The following is an 18,404-nucleotide window of genomic DNA, read 5'->3' on the forward strand; positions in this document are numbered from 1 at the left end:
GGTGACTAGCTGTGTGCCAGGAGCACCCCTATGGGGGGTGCAGAGGACGCAGCTGTATTTGACCTCTGGAGCCCCTCTCCACCAGTAGACACCAGTAACGGGCACCAGTAACGGGCAGTGTGATGATCGCGCTCTGCTACATCCTGCAGACAGCCGACTTCTCCTCTACAGCAATTCTGGCTCAGCAGGAGTTCAGCAATGAGAGGGTTAAGCATAAGGCTCCTCCCACCAGAGGGAGGAGTCCGTCCAGGCCGTGTGCAGGGTCCTATAACATGCACTGAGAGCCTGCAACTTCTGTGTATCCGTCACAATGGCTCCGAAAAACATTGTCATCTTTGGGGCCACAGGAATGACCGGGAAAGTGACCCTGAAACAAGCGCTGGACAAAGGTAATGGCTACAGAGCACATGGAGGGACGGCTGTATACACCGTGCTGTACACTACACCTATATACACTGCTGTACACAGGACACCTGTATACACTGTGCTGTACATGACACCTGTATACACTGTACACTACACCTATATACACTGCTGTACACAGGACACCTGTATACACTGTGCTGTACATGACACCTGTATACACTGTACACTACACCTGTATACACTGTGCTGTACACACTACACCTGTATACACTGTGCTGTACATGACACCTGTATACACTGTACACTACACCTATATACACTGTGCTGTACACACTACACCTGTATACACTGTGCTGTACATGACACCTGTATACACTGTACACTACACCTATATACACTGTGCTGTACACACTACACCTGTATACACTGTGCTGTACACACTACACCTGTATACACTGTGCTGTACATGACACCTGTATACACTGTACACTACACCTATATACACTGTGCTGTACACACTACACCTGTATGCACTGTGCTGTACACACTACACCTGTATGCACTGTGCTGTACACACTACACCTGTATACACTGTGCTGTACACACTACACCTGTATACACTGTGCTGTACACAGGACACCTGTATACACTGTGCTGTACACAGGACACCTGTATACACTGTGCTGTACACACTACACCTGTATACACTGTGCTGTACACTACACCTATATACACTGTGCTGTACACACTACACCTGTATGCACTGTGCTGTACACACTACACCTGTATACACTGTGCTGCACCTGTATGCACTGTACTGCACCTGTATGCACTGTGCTGTACACACTACACCTGTATGCACTGTGCTGTACACACTACACCTGTATGCACTGTGCTGTACACACTGCACCTGTATGCACTGTGCTGCACCTGTATGCACTGTGCTGCACACACTGCACCTGTATGCACTGTGCTGCACACACTGCACCTGTATGCACTGTGCTGCACACACTGCACCTGTATGCACTGTGCTGCACACACTGCACCTGTATGCACTGTGCTGCACACACTGCACCTGTATGCACTGTGCTGCGCACACACTGCACCTGTATGCACTGTGCTGCACACACTGCACCTGTATGCACTGTGCTGCGCACACACTGCACCTGTATGCACTGTGCTGCGCACACACTGCACCTGTATGCACTGTGCTGCACACACTGCACCTGTATGCACTGTGCTGCACACACTGCACCTGTATGCACTGTGCTGTACACACTACACCTGTATGCACTGTGCTGCACCTGTATGCACTGTGCTGCGCACACACTGCACCTGTATGCACTGTGCTGCACACACTGCACCTGTATACACTGTGCTGTAAAACTCTTGGTATATTTCACAAGCACAATGAAATGCACTAAATAAATAGACACGTGAGAAGCCGTAGGCTGTGTATACACATCAGGTGTTCCGGTGCGTTACCAGTACTCCATAGGATCAAATAAGACTGAAAACATGCTGCAGTCAATGGGGGTCATTTACTAACACTTTCACTCCAGTTTTTGGCGTAAAAAGTTGCAAAACCTCTTCTTCTTTTTTTTTTTTTTAAACGTTCATGCTAAATTATAAATTATTTTGCCGCACCGGCTTCCATGCCTTCCTCACCACTTGGGAGAGGCCGGGGCCGGACTGACAAATTTACTAACAGGACTGCCGAAGGTTCGCCCAATTTATGTCGCTGACTTTGTAAATAACCCCCAATGATTTTTTTATTTAACTGCCGCAACCATGCTGGGGGGTATTGGCACCAGGTCCCCCATGCATTATATAGTATAGTGTGTATAGCATCTAGTATTTTATACTTCTCTATGGGGAGTAGCAATGTGCAGTAATATTCACGTAGTTCAGAATCGTGGTGATAGATTCCCTCTAACAGGATCGAGCAGCCGCATTGCAGCGCCGATACAACTGCGTCACGTGGTCATATCCTAATGCTGTATTTACATCCGGTTTTAGTCCCACGTTTAACATGCACATGATGTATACGTTAAACGGCGCTTCCTACAGACACCATACAGTACCATAGGGTTCCACTGTAAATATTTTTTATATATATATATAAACTGTTTAAGGCCTCATGCACATGACCGTTGTGTGTTTTGCGGTCCACAAATTGCGGATCCAAAAAACACAGATGGCGTCCGTGTGCATTCCGCAATTCGCGGAACAGCACGGACAGCCATTGATATAACTGCCTATTCTTGTCCACAAAACGGACAAGAATAGGACATGATAGATAGATATATATATATATATATATATATATCTATCTATCTAATTTTTTTATTTTTTTTTGCAGACCACGGAACGGAGCAACGGATGCAGACAGCACACATCTTTTGCAGCCCCATTGAAGTGAATGGGTCCGCGTCCGAGCCGCAAAAACTGCGGCTTGGATGTGGACCAAAACAACGGTCGTGTGCATGAGGCCTTACATCATGTATGTTTTTTGCTGAACTCTGCAGGATGAAAGACTCTTTTGCACAGACTTGGGGCTCTTGCATACAACTGTATGTATTTTGCGGTCTGCAAAAACAGATCCGCTAAAAATACGGATGATGTCCGTGTGCATTCTGTACTTTACAGAAAAACTGGCCCCTAATAGAACAGTCCTATCCTTGTCAGTGATGTGGACAGTAATAGGACATGTAGTAGTAGTATTATTATTATTATTATTGTAATTTTTTTTTTTTTTTTGCAGAACGGACATACGGAGTAACTTCCGTTTTTTTGCGAACCCATTAAAATGAATGGTTCCGCAGCTACCGCTCATAGAGGTCGGGAGCCGGCTATGTGATTCTGCAGCTCCCGCCTCCTGTATATGAATTAATGAGAGAGGTATCTTCATTGGTGGCGCAGTGGCCACAGCCCCTCCCCTCCTCTTGTCTTCTCTCCTCTCATTGGCGGCAGCAGCAGCACAGGGGGAGGAGACACTGCTTCCTTCTCCCCTGTGCTGCTGAGGGAACACGGAGAGCGCTGAGAGCAGCGCGATCTGTGTTCCCAATATGTTATCGGAATATCGGCAAAATAGATACCGGTCAAAATCCTGAATATTGGCCGATAATATCGCTAAAACCGATAATCGATCGATCCCTAATTCAGAATGCTATTATTTTCCCTTCTAACCATGTACTAAGGGAAAATAATAAAATCTACAGAACACCTGCCTGTAATTGGTGAATCCGTTTGCTAACCTGCTTCACCATTGCATTCAACTCTCTGTGTCCCCAGGATTAGGTACTTAGGAACCTGGCCGGTGGCGAGGTGTTCTTCTGAATTCAACTGTATCGCTGTCCTCGGGGGCAGTATTTTGTGTTGCACTATGGTATTGTTGGCCCAGCCTATTTTTGCTACCCTAACCCCCGCCAATCTGGACCCGCCTTTTTTTTTAGTTTATTTTTCAGGGCCACTTTAGGTCCCCAGTCCTCAAGTCACATGTACAGCTGAAGAGCCTTGCCTGCACTGCAAAGCTGAGAGCGGGGCCGACGGCGCAGAGGTCGGCACACGATGGGGAGGATCTTAGTGGTGGAACGGGAGCCCCCAGAAATTCACCCGTGATGGAGAAGTAGGGGAGACGGCTGTAGACTGAAAGCCTCCAGGGGGATATGTATCAAGAACTGCGTTTTATGCGCTTAAATCTACCGCTTCCTCCTAGCTGCCGTACGTTTCTTTATTTGCACCCGAAAAACTGGCGTAAAAAGGCAGATCTGTGCGCCCTTCTGGCCAGCCCCCTTTTTACCGCAATTCCTAAAAGGGCCAAAAGTTTCATATTTCACCGCAAATACAATGTGCAACAATATTGGCGACTTTTCAACGGCAGAATTCTAGCATAAAAGGCGTGGTAAACGCCCTAAGTTTGGTGTATGTGGCCGGGACATTACCCAACACGTCCATAGGCCTGAAGCGTACTAAAGGGGGTCCTTTTGGTATATGTTGCTCTACCTTTACCTGCAGTAGATGTCCCTTCACGTGTGATGTGAGCAGAGCCTTATGTGTAGCCGACTGGTTAGATGTTACCAACTCCATGGAACGTTTTCTAAGAATGTCTTCACATTGTCTTGATTTTTCCTTTGCCACAAATTCACACTGCCCCGTTTGGCCACCATTTTGCCATAATCGTCATAACCGCTGATCCGACCCCAGCATGTGATCCAGCCCTGCTATGTGACTCTCGTATATCGCATGTAGGCGTATTCGGGGCACTTCTGCTGAGTCACCCTGCCTGTGTTTTCAGTGATAAGCCAGAATTTGTTCCCCTCCCTCCGTCTAAAATCTGCTGAGCGTTAACTATTAACTTCCTAAAAAACAAGTACAAAAAAAAAAAAAATTAGCGGAAGCCAAATTTATTACGTGTTGACAGTTAATCGTCGCTGACATTTCTATAAATTCTCCCAGAACTTTGTGTCACGAGTCAAAGATTGCATTTAGGGTTGAGCGAATCTGGTTCGGATTGCTGCGTCCGAACCCGAATCTTTTAAAAACTACCTTTTTAGTAATTTGGGCTCCGTCTTAGGCCTCTTTCCCACGGGCGTGTGCGGCCCGCAATGCACAAGCACAGTCCGTGGGGCAGCGGATCGCGGACCCGTTCACTTGAATGGGTCCGGCCGTTCCGCAAAAAGATAGGACATGTTCTATCTTTTTGCGGAACGGAAGTACGGGACGAAACCCCACGGAAGCACTCCGTAGTGCTTCCGTAGCGTTCCGTTCCGCAAATGCGGTCCACAATACGGCAACGGGGCGCACATGCCCGTGGGAAAGAGGCCTTGCTGTAAAATGTATGTCCTCTGCGGAGGTCTTTGCGAAGTTTCTGCAAATATCACAAGACTTACTTCGTCTCGCCTCTATCACATGTCAGTTCGTTTATTGGCATAAATTTACGTATCAAAATACGAAGCTAAACTCTGCTTAATATTTTGATACAGTAATTTATGCCAATAAACGAACTGACACGTGATAGAGGCGAGACGAAGTAAGTCTTGTGATATTTGCAGAAACTTTGGAAAGACCTAAGGCCCCTTTCAGACGAGCGAGTTTTCCGCGCGGGTGCAATGTGTGATGCGAACGCATTGCGCCCGCACTGAATCTAGACCCCATTCATTTCAATGGGTGTGTACATGAGCGTTGTTTTTCACGTATCGATTGTGCGTTGCGTAAAAAATCTCAGCATGTTCTATATTCTGGCCCCATAGAAGTTAATAGGGCTTCAGTGAAAAATCACATCGCATCCGGAAGCAAGTGCGGATGCGATGCATTTTTCACTGATGGTTGCTAAGAGATGTTGTTTGTAAACCTTCAGGTTTTCTTTTTTTTTTTTTATTTTTTATCACGCGCGTGAAAAACGCATCAATGTGCATGGCACCCGCGTGATAAAAACTGAATGCAATTGCAGACAAAACTGACTGAACTTGCTTGCGAAATTGCGCATTTTTTACTGAACGCATCCGGACCTAATCCGTATTGTTCGCGTGCAAGAGGCCTAAGTGGAGGACATTAATTTTATAGTAAGACAGTACAATTCCAAGTGTAAGGGCTGCAAAACGGATCCGTCTCGTTCCAGGGGAGTCCTCTCCTGCATAACGGAAACGGGACAGATCCATTTTGCAGCCCATAGACTTCTATTATGACGGAATGCCTCTAAAGGCATTCCGTTATGCATTCCGTCATAGAATTGCGTTATGGTCCGTAATAACGGAATCCATAACGCAATTCACCTTTTATCAGCAAACGAAGCGCGAACGAATTTCATAACGTCAAATTTGCTCCTCTCTACACAGGATGTTTGCAGCTCATAGCGTGAAATCCACAGCAGGATAAATTCTGCATCAGAATCCGCACGAGCTAGAGTTGGATGTGTCCCTAGAGGATTTAGCATCTGGCATTTTTATTAGCAGTTTTCATGGTGCTATATAACGGTTTATTACGCTGGAATAAGTCCTTATACCCTTACTGTCATTAACTTGTATCTGATGCCCTTTGGGGCTGTAGGCGGGGGATACCTGCTGCGTCGCCATGCTGGCACCTGGCAATACTGCAAAGTAACCTAATACTTTTGTGGCTCTGCATCTCTAATGGATCTCATGACCAAATATTATACTGTATAATGTAAGTACAAAGGCAAAACCAAAAGTGGCCCACGTGCCAAGACTAAAGTTGGTAAATACAATACATATTGCGGCAAAAAATCAGGGGGCAAACTATAAGAAAGTAAGAGTACCAGCCAAACCTACAAAAAAAACGCCAAACCTACAAAAATTGGAGCTCACAAAGTACCAGTGCAAAAATATTTTATTGAAGTCACAAAAATACATACGGTGTATATATAAATATAAAAGACGTTGTCACTTTTTAAAAAGAAGGTAGCAGAGAAAAACACCATCCTAGTGGGACACAGGCTACATATTCATAGGCTTGTTGTCAAACCTATAGTAATCTCATAGGTTACATCAATATGCACATAAAAAACAGGAACCTGCAAAATATTCAAGACAGTACTAAGGAATCGCAGTATCAGGCCATATGCTGCCCACAGACCAGGGACAAGAATGTAAAAACTGCCCTGTAAACGAAAATGCCAAAGAACCTGATAAGAAGGAACTTGCCCAAGAGCTCAGTGTACCCAAACCAGGATGGCGCCAGGGGTAGGGGGTATATATGTATTTTTGTGACTTCAATAAAATATTTTTGTACTGGTACTTTGTGAGCTCCAATTTTTGTAGGTTTTGTGTATAATGTAAGTGTACATATAGACGAGCAGGTGATCGTTCAGATCCGGGATGCCCAACCTGCGGCCCTCCAGCTGTTGCAAAACTACAACCCCCAGCATGACTGGACATCCTACAGCTATGGGCCCTTCAGCAGGGCATTGCGGGAGTTGTAGTTTTACAACAGCTGGAGGGCCGCAGGGGTTTAGACGACTAATGACACGACAGCATTTAGAGATTTAAAGGGGTATTCCCCCATCTACAGCGTGGCCGCTCCATTAACGTCTATGGCCATGTACAGCACTCGGATATCTCCGCAAATCCCATAGACATGAATGAAGCGGCGGCTCGCAGGGTACACGACGGTACCATACTCTTTGCAATAAATGAAAGAACCAACTGGTCATACCGCATCCAGGTTGTCGCTGGCGTGTCAGCTGGATCCGGGACAAGGTCCCTGTGGTGACCGAGCAGAAAGAATAATCGCATAAGGAAGGGATGGTAACTGCCCTTTTGAAATCTCCAGCAGGGGGCACTGTGCTGGCCTTGTAAGACCGAGCTATCCCAATGTATAACAGGGTAATCAAGGGCATTTCCCCTTAGTGCTACCACACAGTAGTAATGGCCACCTTGTGCCCCTTCACAGTAGATATGCCCACCTGTTGCCCCCCTTTGGCCCCTAGTGCCCTCTGCAGCTCCATAAAAAAAAAAACACACCCACAAATACTTAGCTGTTTCCCTGATGATCGGGCACATCCTGCGTTCCCCAGTCGCGGTCACACACATGGCGCTGCTGACTGTGCAGGAGGCTGATTCCCAGGCTTTTGCCGCTCCTCCCACAGCCAGCAGCGCGATGTGCTCGGCAGAACAGTAAAGCAGGGAGCGGACGGCTCCCTGCTTCACCATAGACATAAAACACCCAGCAGTAAGCCCCCCCCAGCGCCGGCTGCTACACCTCTGCCTAACTGGTCACTATGTTCATTGCAGGGGGTATCAGGCCCCCATTTTCGTGACCAGTGATCGGACCCCCACTGATCTAATAGTTATCCCTTATCCTGCGGATTTCTCTTTCCTTACGATTCCTGTTGATGCTTCCTGACAGACAAACTGAACCTGATCAGGAGAATTCATTAAAATGAAGGCAGTGCCAGTATTTTGCAGTAGGATTACCCGTAGTCCAATGAAAAACCACAGACCTCCCATCACAATTTCTCCCATATCCATCAAGGCACACCAGTGCTATGGAGTCCATGGCGAGTGCGGTATTGCCATTGGACCTGTCCTGGTGCTTCCCTTCATTTTGTCATAAAGTCAATTTTAAGTGATAAAATTCTGTCTACCTGCAGCTGTCACTAGGGGGAGCTCACTGTACACAAATGCTACCAAAGAGTTCTATGGAGGCTCGGAGAGGGGACAGATCTTTTTGGCCAATGATTATGAACTTTTTTGACCAGTATTATGAACTTTTTTTTTTTTTTTTTTTATATATACAGGCTCAGGCGGAGCATGTGGTACTAAACCAAAAAAATAATACCGTTACACGTAGGACTGAAAACATCATACCCACCCCTGCCACTCCGTTTTGGTCCCTGCCCTATTTATTAGCATCCGGGGTATGGACAGGGTCACGAGCGCTGCTGCAGCCAATGAGTGGCATCAGCAGTGAATGTAATTGCTGGGTCATAACCCTCTTGAGGAGAAGTCACTGCTGAGGCCAGTCTTGGTCACAGCACATGTGACCCCCCCCCCCGCCAGAAGTAAACAGGCAGGGAACCAAAATATCGCCAAACAGAGCGTTGGAATGAAGTGACGGGGCAGGTATGAGATTTATTTTATTTCTATACGTAATAGAAAAGAAATCTGCCAGTCGTGGGCAAGGACAGGGCCGTGAGTCTCATCAGACTCCTCTCCCCCTCAGCATTGGTGGGTTTGGCCTCTGTACTGACTGCTAGCCCAGAAGTGACAGCCCACCGAGATCAGCGGTTCTGTCACTATTCTATGCTGTCTTTAGAGAGGGCCACATTGTTTAAGGGAGTTTCCGAGGCTGATGGCCCTTTAAGGGGTTATTCCATAAGTATTAAGGCTAAATATTGCCGTATTTGTGTGAGGGGAGGCTCCCTCTCACAGCATATAAGGCTCACCCCCATAGCCCACGTCGCGCGGCTCGTTTGCTTTTCCGGCAGGTTACTTCCGGGTCGGCACTTCGGCACGCTCGCAGACGTCACGAGGCTATCTCGCGATCGGAGACTCAGCGACAGCTCCGTTTTCTTCGGACTTAAGGTGATATGGTTGTGCGGTGGGGGTGGGCGTTAGGCGCCGGTACTTGCCAGAGCATGCCGCCGTCTGGATACATGTGCGCGGCGGTCACGGGCCGCTTTACTCACCCGGCAGTCGGGCAGTCAGCCGCGCGGCTACAATAGCATCTGTGCGCATGGTAGGGGGCGTGTCTCGTGTGTCTGGGGCATGTGCCGCCGCCACGGGTGCCTCACTGGGCGGCTTTGGCTGCGGTGCTCGCGTACCGGCAGCTCACGGTCCCTCTGTGGGGGCCGCAGTGGTGGGGGTCCTTGGCAGGGCAGTCTGGCGGTACACGTCAGTGCCCTCAGTCAGGCTCTTCAGGGCACGTCGCCTGGTCCGGCTCTTAGACTCTGGGCATTGAGGCTACTAGTCATGGTAGACAGCAGCCCATACTGCACTGCGTTGTGGGTTCTCGTTGGCACACGTAGTGGTTTGGGTGGCCTCGGCCAGCGCCAGATAAGCGCATAATGGTGGTACGTCTTAATACATGGCTCATAACAGTTTTGACCTATCAGGGTTCGAGGTGGTAACCGCAGTATTTTTTTTTCAGGTCAGTAGGATCATCATCCCACAGCGCATACTGCCACCACGTATCTCCTGGTACTTTGTTTCGGCAGGTAAAAAGGAAAAAAAAGGGGAAAATAAAAAAAAAAAATGGCGGGGAGGAAGGGGTAGTTATAGAGGTCATGCATTATGTTGAGTTTCCTTTTCCCCTTTTTTCCTTAACTAGCAGCGGTAGGGCATTTCCGCTTTTGTTCAGGTAGGTGACACGGGGTCCGTGTTGGGGTGGGGGGTTTTTGTGTCACGGTCTAGTAACACGGGGGAGTGGCACATCTTATGTAGGGTATTCTACTCCTGGAATAATAAAGGAAAATAACGGACAAGGGGGTAGATATATTTCTTTTCACCCCTTGCCTTGATCAGGGGCACTAAAGGTCTTGTCTCGGCAGCCCTTGTGTCATGTGTGGCGGGTACTGACGTCCGTGGTCTGTCACCAGGGTAGATGCTCGTGGCTTGTCATCAATAGGCTGGTGCGGCCTCTCGCTGGTGCGGGCACGGGGTCCGTTATGTCTAACAGGCGACCAAGGCCTGTGGCAATTACAGGCACCTATAGTCACTGACGCTCAAGCCCGTCACGACTGCAGTCGCCCAGAAGTCTGTCACGACTACAGACGCTCAATAGTCTGTCACGACTACAGACGCTCAATAGTCTGTCACGACTACAGACGCTCGATAGTCTGTCACGACTACAGACGCTCGATAGTCTGTCACGACTACAGACGCTCAATAGTCTGTCACGACTACAGACGCTCAATAGTCTGTCACGACTACAGACGCTCGATAGTCTGTCACGACTACAGACGCTCGATAGTCTGTCACGACTACAGACGCTCAATAGTCTGTCACGACTACAGACGCTCAATAGTCTGTCACGACTACAGACGCTCAATAGTCTGTCACGACTACAGACGCTCAATAGTCTGTCACGACTACAGACGCTCAATAGTCTGTCACGACTACAGACGCTCAATAGTCTGTCACGGCTACAGACGCTCAATAGTCTGTCACGACTACGGACGCTCAATAGTCTGTCACGGCCACGGGTCATCGGGTAGCTGTATACCTGGGGGTGGACCGGGGGCAGTTCAACAAGTTCAGGAGTACGATGCCCGTTCCACTGGGCAGCACTGTATCACGTTAGCAGGTTCAGTCATCGCAGGTCCGGTGACACTGGTGGCGGGAGCACGAGAGTCGGTATCCATAGGTAACCACAGTTTCTTTTAGTCAGGATGTCTCAGCAATCTCACGTGGAAGAGAGTGTCGCATCGCATAGCAATGAAGATACCCAATCCGAAAGAGAGGCGGTTCCAGCTCTCAGATCCTGGACTGTGCCGAGGCTCACGGCAGAACTATTAAGGAAAGGGATTCATTTCCCGGCGACCGCTAGGAAAGCGGAACTTTACAGGCTGCTGTTCTCAGAACCCCCTGCTTCAGGGGAGGATTCGGTGGCCACGGACACGATAAAAAATTCCTTGTCACAATTGCACGCTGTAGTCAGTACGATGGCGTCCTCTCTGTCCCGCTTTCAGACCAGACTGGAGGCTATGGAAAATACGGCCTCTACTTCAAACGCGGTTGGCCCGAATACGGCCGTGCAGCTACTCACCCAGTCTTCTGTTGTTGGCTCCCAGGTCAACCCTCTTAACATAGCTCCATGTCATTTCATTCCCACCAATGTGCGTCAAGACATATTAGATGGTAAGGACGTTAACTTAGCTTCCTTGCTCGTAGCCACGCACGAAACGCCGGATAGCAAGACCATAGCGTGTGGGGAGGTTTCAGTGATCCTGAAGTCCAGAGATGTCAGGCTTAACAGGAAGCTCACCGTAGCAGAATTTGTACTAGCATTTAGCTTGTTTAGGGATGTGGTTTGTTCAGTGAGTCCTAATAGGAGAGAGGAGCTGGATCTGTATTTATACAAAGTTGTGGATTTAGCCAACAAATACGGCGGTACGGCATTTTATGAATACCACAGATCGTTTTCAGCTAAAGCTGCAGCTGCGCACAGGCAATTTCAGCATACCGTTGACTGGTCCATAGTCGATACCGAGCTGTTTTGCCGGCATTTTGCAGGGCTCAAAGCCCCGGCGTGTAGTAGCTGCGGCTCTTACGCACATGCCACAGATTGGTGTACTAGTGCCAGGCCAGAACGAGCACAAGCTAGCTACACTCCCCAACCTCCGTTCGCCAGGCTTACGACAGGCACAGACAAGTTAGGGCGGCCAATTAAATATCTTGGGAAAACACAGATATGTAACAACTTTAACACTACCGGTTGTTACTTTAATCACTGTAGGCTGCTGCACTTGTGTACCCTTTGTTTCAGGGCTCATTCTGTCACCGTGTGCCCCCAGAAAGGGCAACATTCAGCGTGACTAAGCGTGGTAGATACGGATTTGCTGGCCATATTTTTGCTAGGTCATCCAGATCAGAGTTGGGTCCAGTTTCTGATCGATGGTCTGCGGCATGGCTTCCACACCGGCTTGGTGGCGCTGCCGCAGGTTACATACGAATGCAAGAACTTGTTGTCGGCCGTCCGAGACCCGGTCTCCATTTCACACTTACTATCTGTCGAGTTAGAGAAGGGATATTTGATAGGGCCAATGGCACAGTCCCCATATGATTGTTGGAGGGTCAACCCCATTGGTGTTGTCACAGGGAAATTTTCCAATAAAAAAAGGGTAATTTATGATTTGTCAGCTCCTCATTCACTCTCCATTCCAAGTTTGAACTCACTGATACCCTCTGAGGAAGTTTCTATGAAATATTCTTCCATAGATGAGGCCATACAGGTCATTCTGTCACTAGGCGAGGGAGCTTGGTTGTCAAAAGCCGACATCACGGACGCTTTTAAGTTGTTACCCCTTAAACCCCAGCTGTGGCAGTGGCATGGCATTAAGTGGCAAGGGCAGTATTACTTTGCGAACAAACTGACTTTTGGCGCTAAATCGAGTCCCTGGTTATTTGATCAGTTTGCTCAAGGCTTGCATTGGGTACTAGTGAATGTTTTTCGAGCACATCACGTAATCCACTACCTGGACGATTTCCTGTTAATCGAGCCACCCACACAGGTGCCACGAGATCTCACGGTGTTGAGAGGAGTGTTTGAAGACCTTAAAGTCCCCGTAGCCCCCAATAAAGTGGAGGGTCCAGGTAATGTCATTACTTTTCTAGGCATTCGCTTGGACACAGTTAGCATGCAAGCTAGTCTGCCTCACGACAAGTTAACCAGGATCAGAGAAGTAGTACACAAACTTGCACGTGTTAGAGTCACCACTAAAACAGATCTCCAGAGTCTGCTTGGTATGTTGAACTTTGCAATGAGGATAATACCACAAGGTAGATCTTTCATATCCAGGTTGCTGAAGCTTCTACCCTTAGCCCCGGGTCAGGATAGCGCAGTTAGGTTAGATCAGGATGCTTTAGCAGATCTCATGATGTGGGATGAATTTTTGGCACAGTGGAACGGAGTGTCGTTCTTTGTCCCCTCTGTGTCCAGTCATTCCCCGATCGTCCATACAGACGCAGCTTCTTCGACCGGCTTTGCGGCCATTTACAAGAAACATTGGATGGCCAGTCCTTGGCCGCCTGAAGTTTTAGCTATTCCAGGCTTTCTACAGTCATCCACCCTGTTTGAGATATATCCGGTAGTGGCAGCAGCTCACACGTGGGGCAGTCTGTGGGGTTACCAGACCGTGTTGTTTTTAACAGATAATGCAGCACTGGTGGACATTATGATGAAGGGCAGGTCTGGGTCCAGAGAAATCATGGCGTTTCTGAGGAAGTTTGTGTGGTTGTCGTTGCAGCATAGGTTCAATTTTGTTTGCATGCATATTCAAGGACAGAGGAATCTTGCTGCAGACGCGCTGTCCAGGCTTAATGTTCCTTTCTTTTTACAGGTTTCCCCAGGGGCAGATCCACTACCAACTACGATCCCGCAGCACAACCTACTAGTCATGCAGTAGCTCCACTACTACTCACCGCCAGATCCCTGGTGGAACAGTCCCTCTCCGTAAATACGTTGAAAGTGTACAAGTCAGCATGGGCGTTGTTTAGCAAATTCAGAGTCTCACATCCACCACTAGACATGGGACACATAACCTACCTAATGGCTTTTATTGGGTTTTGCCACTCAAATTTGAAGTTAGCTTACAACACAATCAAGCTATATCTAGCAGGTATCCAGCATCACTTTTATCTGGCTCACCCGGAGCAGCCTTCTTTGTTTTCTGCCTATCCCATTAAGGCTATGTTACGGGGTATACAGAAAACCACCTGTCAGAAAACCACGGGCCGTCAGCCATTCACAGGTCCCATGTTTAGGGCAGTCTCTGACATGCTACGTAACCGCCCCTTTGGTCTAGAGACTAGTAGTTTAGTGGAAACGGCGTTATACCTGTCATTTTTCGGTTTCCTGAGGCCCGGGGAATTTACGTGCACAGCCACTTCCACAAAGTTTCTCCGGAAGAAAGATCTAATTCCAGTTAGTTCAGGTTTCTTGCTTAATTTAGAGCAGTCTAAAGCCGCTCGCCCGGGGGAGATGGTACGTATCAGGTATTTTCCCACCGGTGACCAGTGGTGTCCAGTCGTAGTCCTAAACCAGTGGTTACTCCATATACATACATCGTTACCAGATTCGCCATTGCTGCCTCACAACGGCGCATCTCTCAGCATTCAGGTTTTCTTGAAGTACATTAGGGCACTACTTGTCAATATCAATGTTAACCCAGCTAGCATCACGGGTCACTCGTTTCGTATCGGCGCCGCCTCAGCCGCTTCCAAGAACGGTGTCCCGGTCCATGTCATCAGGAAACTAGGGAGGTGGAAGTCCTCGTCATACCTTGCGTACATCCCAGACCCGTGTCATGAAATGTCTGTTGCTTTTCGTAATTTGTTGGCATAATACGTTGTTTCATTAAAGCACTAACTACACTAACGTTTGTACTTTTTGGCCTCTTTAGGCTACTTTTACGACAGCAGTTATGGCATAATTCTACTGCTTATTATGGTTAGGGGGTCGTGGTAGGGCATGCGTTCTGATAGCCTATCCGAACACAAGTATTAAGGCTAAATATTGCCGTATTTGTGTGAGGGGAGGCTCCCTCTCACAGCATATAAGGCTCACCCCCATAGCCCACGTCGCGCGGCTCGTTTGCTTTTCACCCACCCACCCATTCCCCCTTTTTCAATTATCAGACTACTAAGGTGGCCCTCTTTAGGCTACTTTTACGACAGCAGTTATGGCATAATTCTACTGCTTATTATGGTTAGGGGGTCGTGGTAGGGCATGCGTTCTGATAGCCTATCCGAACACAAATATTATAATAATAAAAATCAGACCGTATAGTACACGATAATCTCTTTCTAACAAAGCTAGAACCAGTCCTGGACCTCACATGGATCCAGAGATCTCCACATTCATTGGTCTACTAGATTTATATCAAGCTGACAGCTCAAGGGGAGTGTCTTTTCTGCTGCAGCTAAGGGGGCGTGTCCATGTTCTCCCTATCACAGCTCAGGGGGCGTGTCCATGCTCTCCCTATCACAGCTCAGGGGGCAGTTGAAGCATAAAGCTGAGCATGTGCGACCTTCTCAGTGAGCAGGACAAAGAAATAAGACACAAACAAACAGCAGGTGGCGCTATGCAGATACATTTTATTGAATAACTCAGTGGCTATACAAAATATTTAATTACATGCAATTATAAAAGTATTCAGATCCTGGGGCTTTTTTTTTTTTTTTTTTTTTTTTTTTTTTTGTGGGACAACCCCTTCAAGTATTACACAAGTACAACTGAGGGAGTGTAGCACAAATACCACATAACAAGCACATTGATGGAGTATCTCTCGGTAAGTACTCGCTAAACAGTTCAACATGGGTGATAATACTACCGCAACAGGGTCAATCGTAAGCCATAGCAATAGAACAGTTTATGCGGGTTATTTCAGCTTCTTCAAGGAAAGACGCCATATTCTTCTATGTGTTATGATTAGTCCTATCTTACCCACAGGGTACAATGTGACTGTCCTGGTGAGGGACCCCGCTCGCCTCCCGGCTGGCACCAAGCCTACAAAAGTCGTGGTTGGAGATGTGCTGAATAAAGGGGACGTCTCAAAGGCCGTGGAGGGACAGGACGCTGTCATTATTATTCTGGGGACTCGGAATGACCTTGGTAATGTATTATTTCCTGTATATTCTAAAATAATTTACTCTAATACATTATGTAATATACTATTTGTACGTTTTGAGTTCACACCCGTTTTATGTTGCATTATACAGCACCAGATGTTGGCGCTATGTAAGTAATAAGTGTTAATAACCATCAATGGTTTATCGGTGGAGGACCAGCATGTCTGCTATGGATGCCATTATGTAGCCATACAGTGGCATCAGTGGCCCATAGGTTTCCCCCAAAAAAGGCGTACCATGTTATTCCATATGCTTCTGTATGTAATAGTGTGCAAATATATATAGAAAAGCGAAGAAACGGCATGTGCAACTAACTTTAGGCACAAAGTGAAACCTTGAAATATCAGTGAGGCTTCTGTAACTATTAGTCCCACTCATCTACTGTAGCTTTCGGCACAATAGCATTTAAAAAGTCACAGCGACTTTTTTTATGCCAGTAAATAACCTCCAAATTAAATCTAAAGGGGTTGTGTCATCTCATACATTAGGGGCATATCGCTAGGATATGCCCCCAATGTCTGATGTGTGGGTCTCACCTCTGGAACTCGCACCTGTCTCTAAAACGGAGCCCGCAAAGAGAAGGAGAGCGGACTGCACATGCGAGGCCGTCCTCCATTCATTTCTATGGGACTGTGTAAAATAGCCGAGCGCTGGCTTTTTTCGGCAGTCTCATAGAAATGAATGGAGGACAGACGTGCATGCGCAGTCCGCTCTCCTTCTCTTTGCGGGCTCCGTTTTAGAGATAGGTGGGACCCGCACCTATCAGACATTGGGGGCATATCACTAGGAGATTACACAACCCCTTTCATTATGAACAGTAGAACTACAGCAATTCTTGTACGTTAAATAGGTTGTCCAGCCTTGGACCTGTAACTCCTACCCTTTTGTCTCTATCTGAACCACCAATCAGGTGTCGGGCCAAACGCCTGTCTCCTCTGACCTCAGCCACATAGAAGGGCCCTCAGGAGCCAACAGCCCCCGGAGAAGGCTCCTCCATCTTGTTCTATTCTCTCTCTTTCTCAGTTCAGTCACTGGCTGATCAACATGCCGGCGCTCCAACAATAAATTTTCTTAAAGGGGTTACTGTGTTTCGAGAAAACTTTTGATATGTTATAAGGTCATATCAAAAGTTTAGATCGGTGGGGGTCTGAGTGCTGAGATCCCCACCGATCTCTAGACCGAGGGGAGAAAAGCCCTCGCTAAGCACATTCTCTCTCCTCGCTGCAGGACAGAAAGCGAGACTGACTTGATAAAAAGTCTGAGTCTGTCTCGTGCTGCGGGGGGAGAGAGAGAGTGCACTTAGTGAGCGCTTCTCTCCCCTCGTTCTAGAGATCAGTGGGGGTCTCAGCACCCAGACCCCCACTTATATAAAAATTTGAAATGTCCCTATGACATATCAAAGGTTTTCTGACAGCACAGTGACCCTTTAAAGGACCACAACTACTCAATACCCCAAAAACAAGCAAATTAATATTCTAATGTTCAACAGTATTTTGCATACAATAATAGCCATAAATGCATAAATATTCATTAATTAAAGGCCAGGATTATAAAACGATAGCTGCTTTATTCCAAAAACAGCCCCGCACCTGTCCATGGGTTGTGCCCGGTATTGCAGCTCTGCTCCATTGAAGTGAATGGGACTGTGTGGGGCATTACAGCTCAATCTGTGGACAGGTGTGGAGCTGTTTATGAAAGGGAGACTCCTTCCTTTAAAAGGGTTGTCCAGCCTTTGTCGGTTGATGGGAGTAGCACTGCAGTAACGAGCATTGTCCGCTACAACGTTGATGATGCAGTGTAGTTCTGGTTCCAGCTTCCTTCTGACGGTACTACACACCTCTGCCAATCAGCTAGTGATAGCCTATCCTGAGGATAGTCTAGCCCTTAAGACTGGAACAACCCCTTTAAGTGCAATAACTGCAGAGTGTTATTCTGAAAGGGTTAGTGCAGGGGGAACTCTAGGTCCACATACCTGGGTCTGCCGTTTGGTAAAGGGTTAAGCCACGCAAAAAAAAAGTTAGGTGGCGTAAAAATAGAGGGATGTAGCGCTCTGTGCCTTTTTTATTTTTTTGCAATTTGCCACGCCTGTAATCCCACCCAATAGAAACATAGAATGTGTCGGCAGATAAGAACCATTTGGCCCATCTAGTCTGCCCAATATACTGAATACTATGGATAGCCCCCGGCCCTATCTTATATGAAGGATGGCCTTATGCCTATCCCATGCAT

General features: G+C 47.5%; 1 protein-coding gene across 1 annotated transcript in view; it reads left to right on the forward strand.

Moving 5' to 3' along the window:
• Positions 1–232: 232 nt before the first annotated feature.
• The window catches only part of BLVRB (biliverdin reductase B), a 30,335-nt gene continuing 12,163 nt past the window's right edge, over positions 233–18,404 (forward strand). The window contains exons 1-2 of the mRNA XM_040406167.1: positions 233–389; positions 15,997–16,158. Of these exons, the coding sequence (XP_040262101.1) occupies positions 311–389; positions 15,997–16,158 (241 nt within the window). The 5' untranslated portion in view covers positions 233–310. The remainder of the gene's footprint in view (positions 390–15,996; positions 16,159–18,404) is intronic.

This window comes from Bufo bufo, chromosome 8 (assembly GCF_905171765.1).
Source record: "Bufo bufo chromosome 8, aBufBuf1.1, whole genome shotgun sequence".
NCBI classification, from domain to species: Eukaryota; Metazoa; Chordata; class Amphibia; order Anura; family Bufonidae; genus Bufo; species Bufo bufo.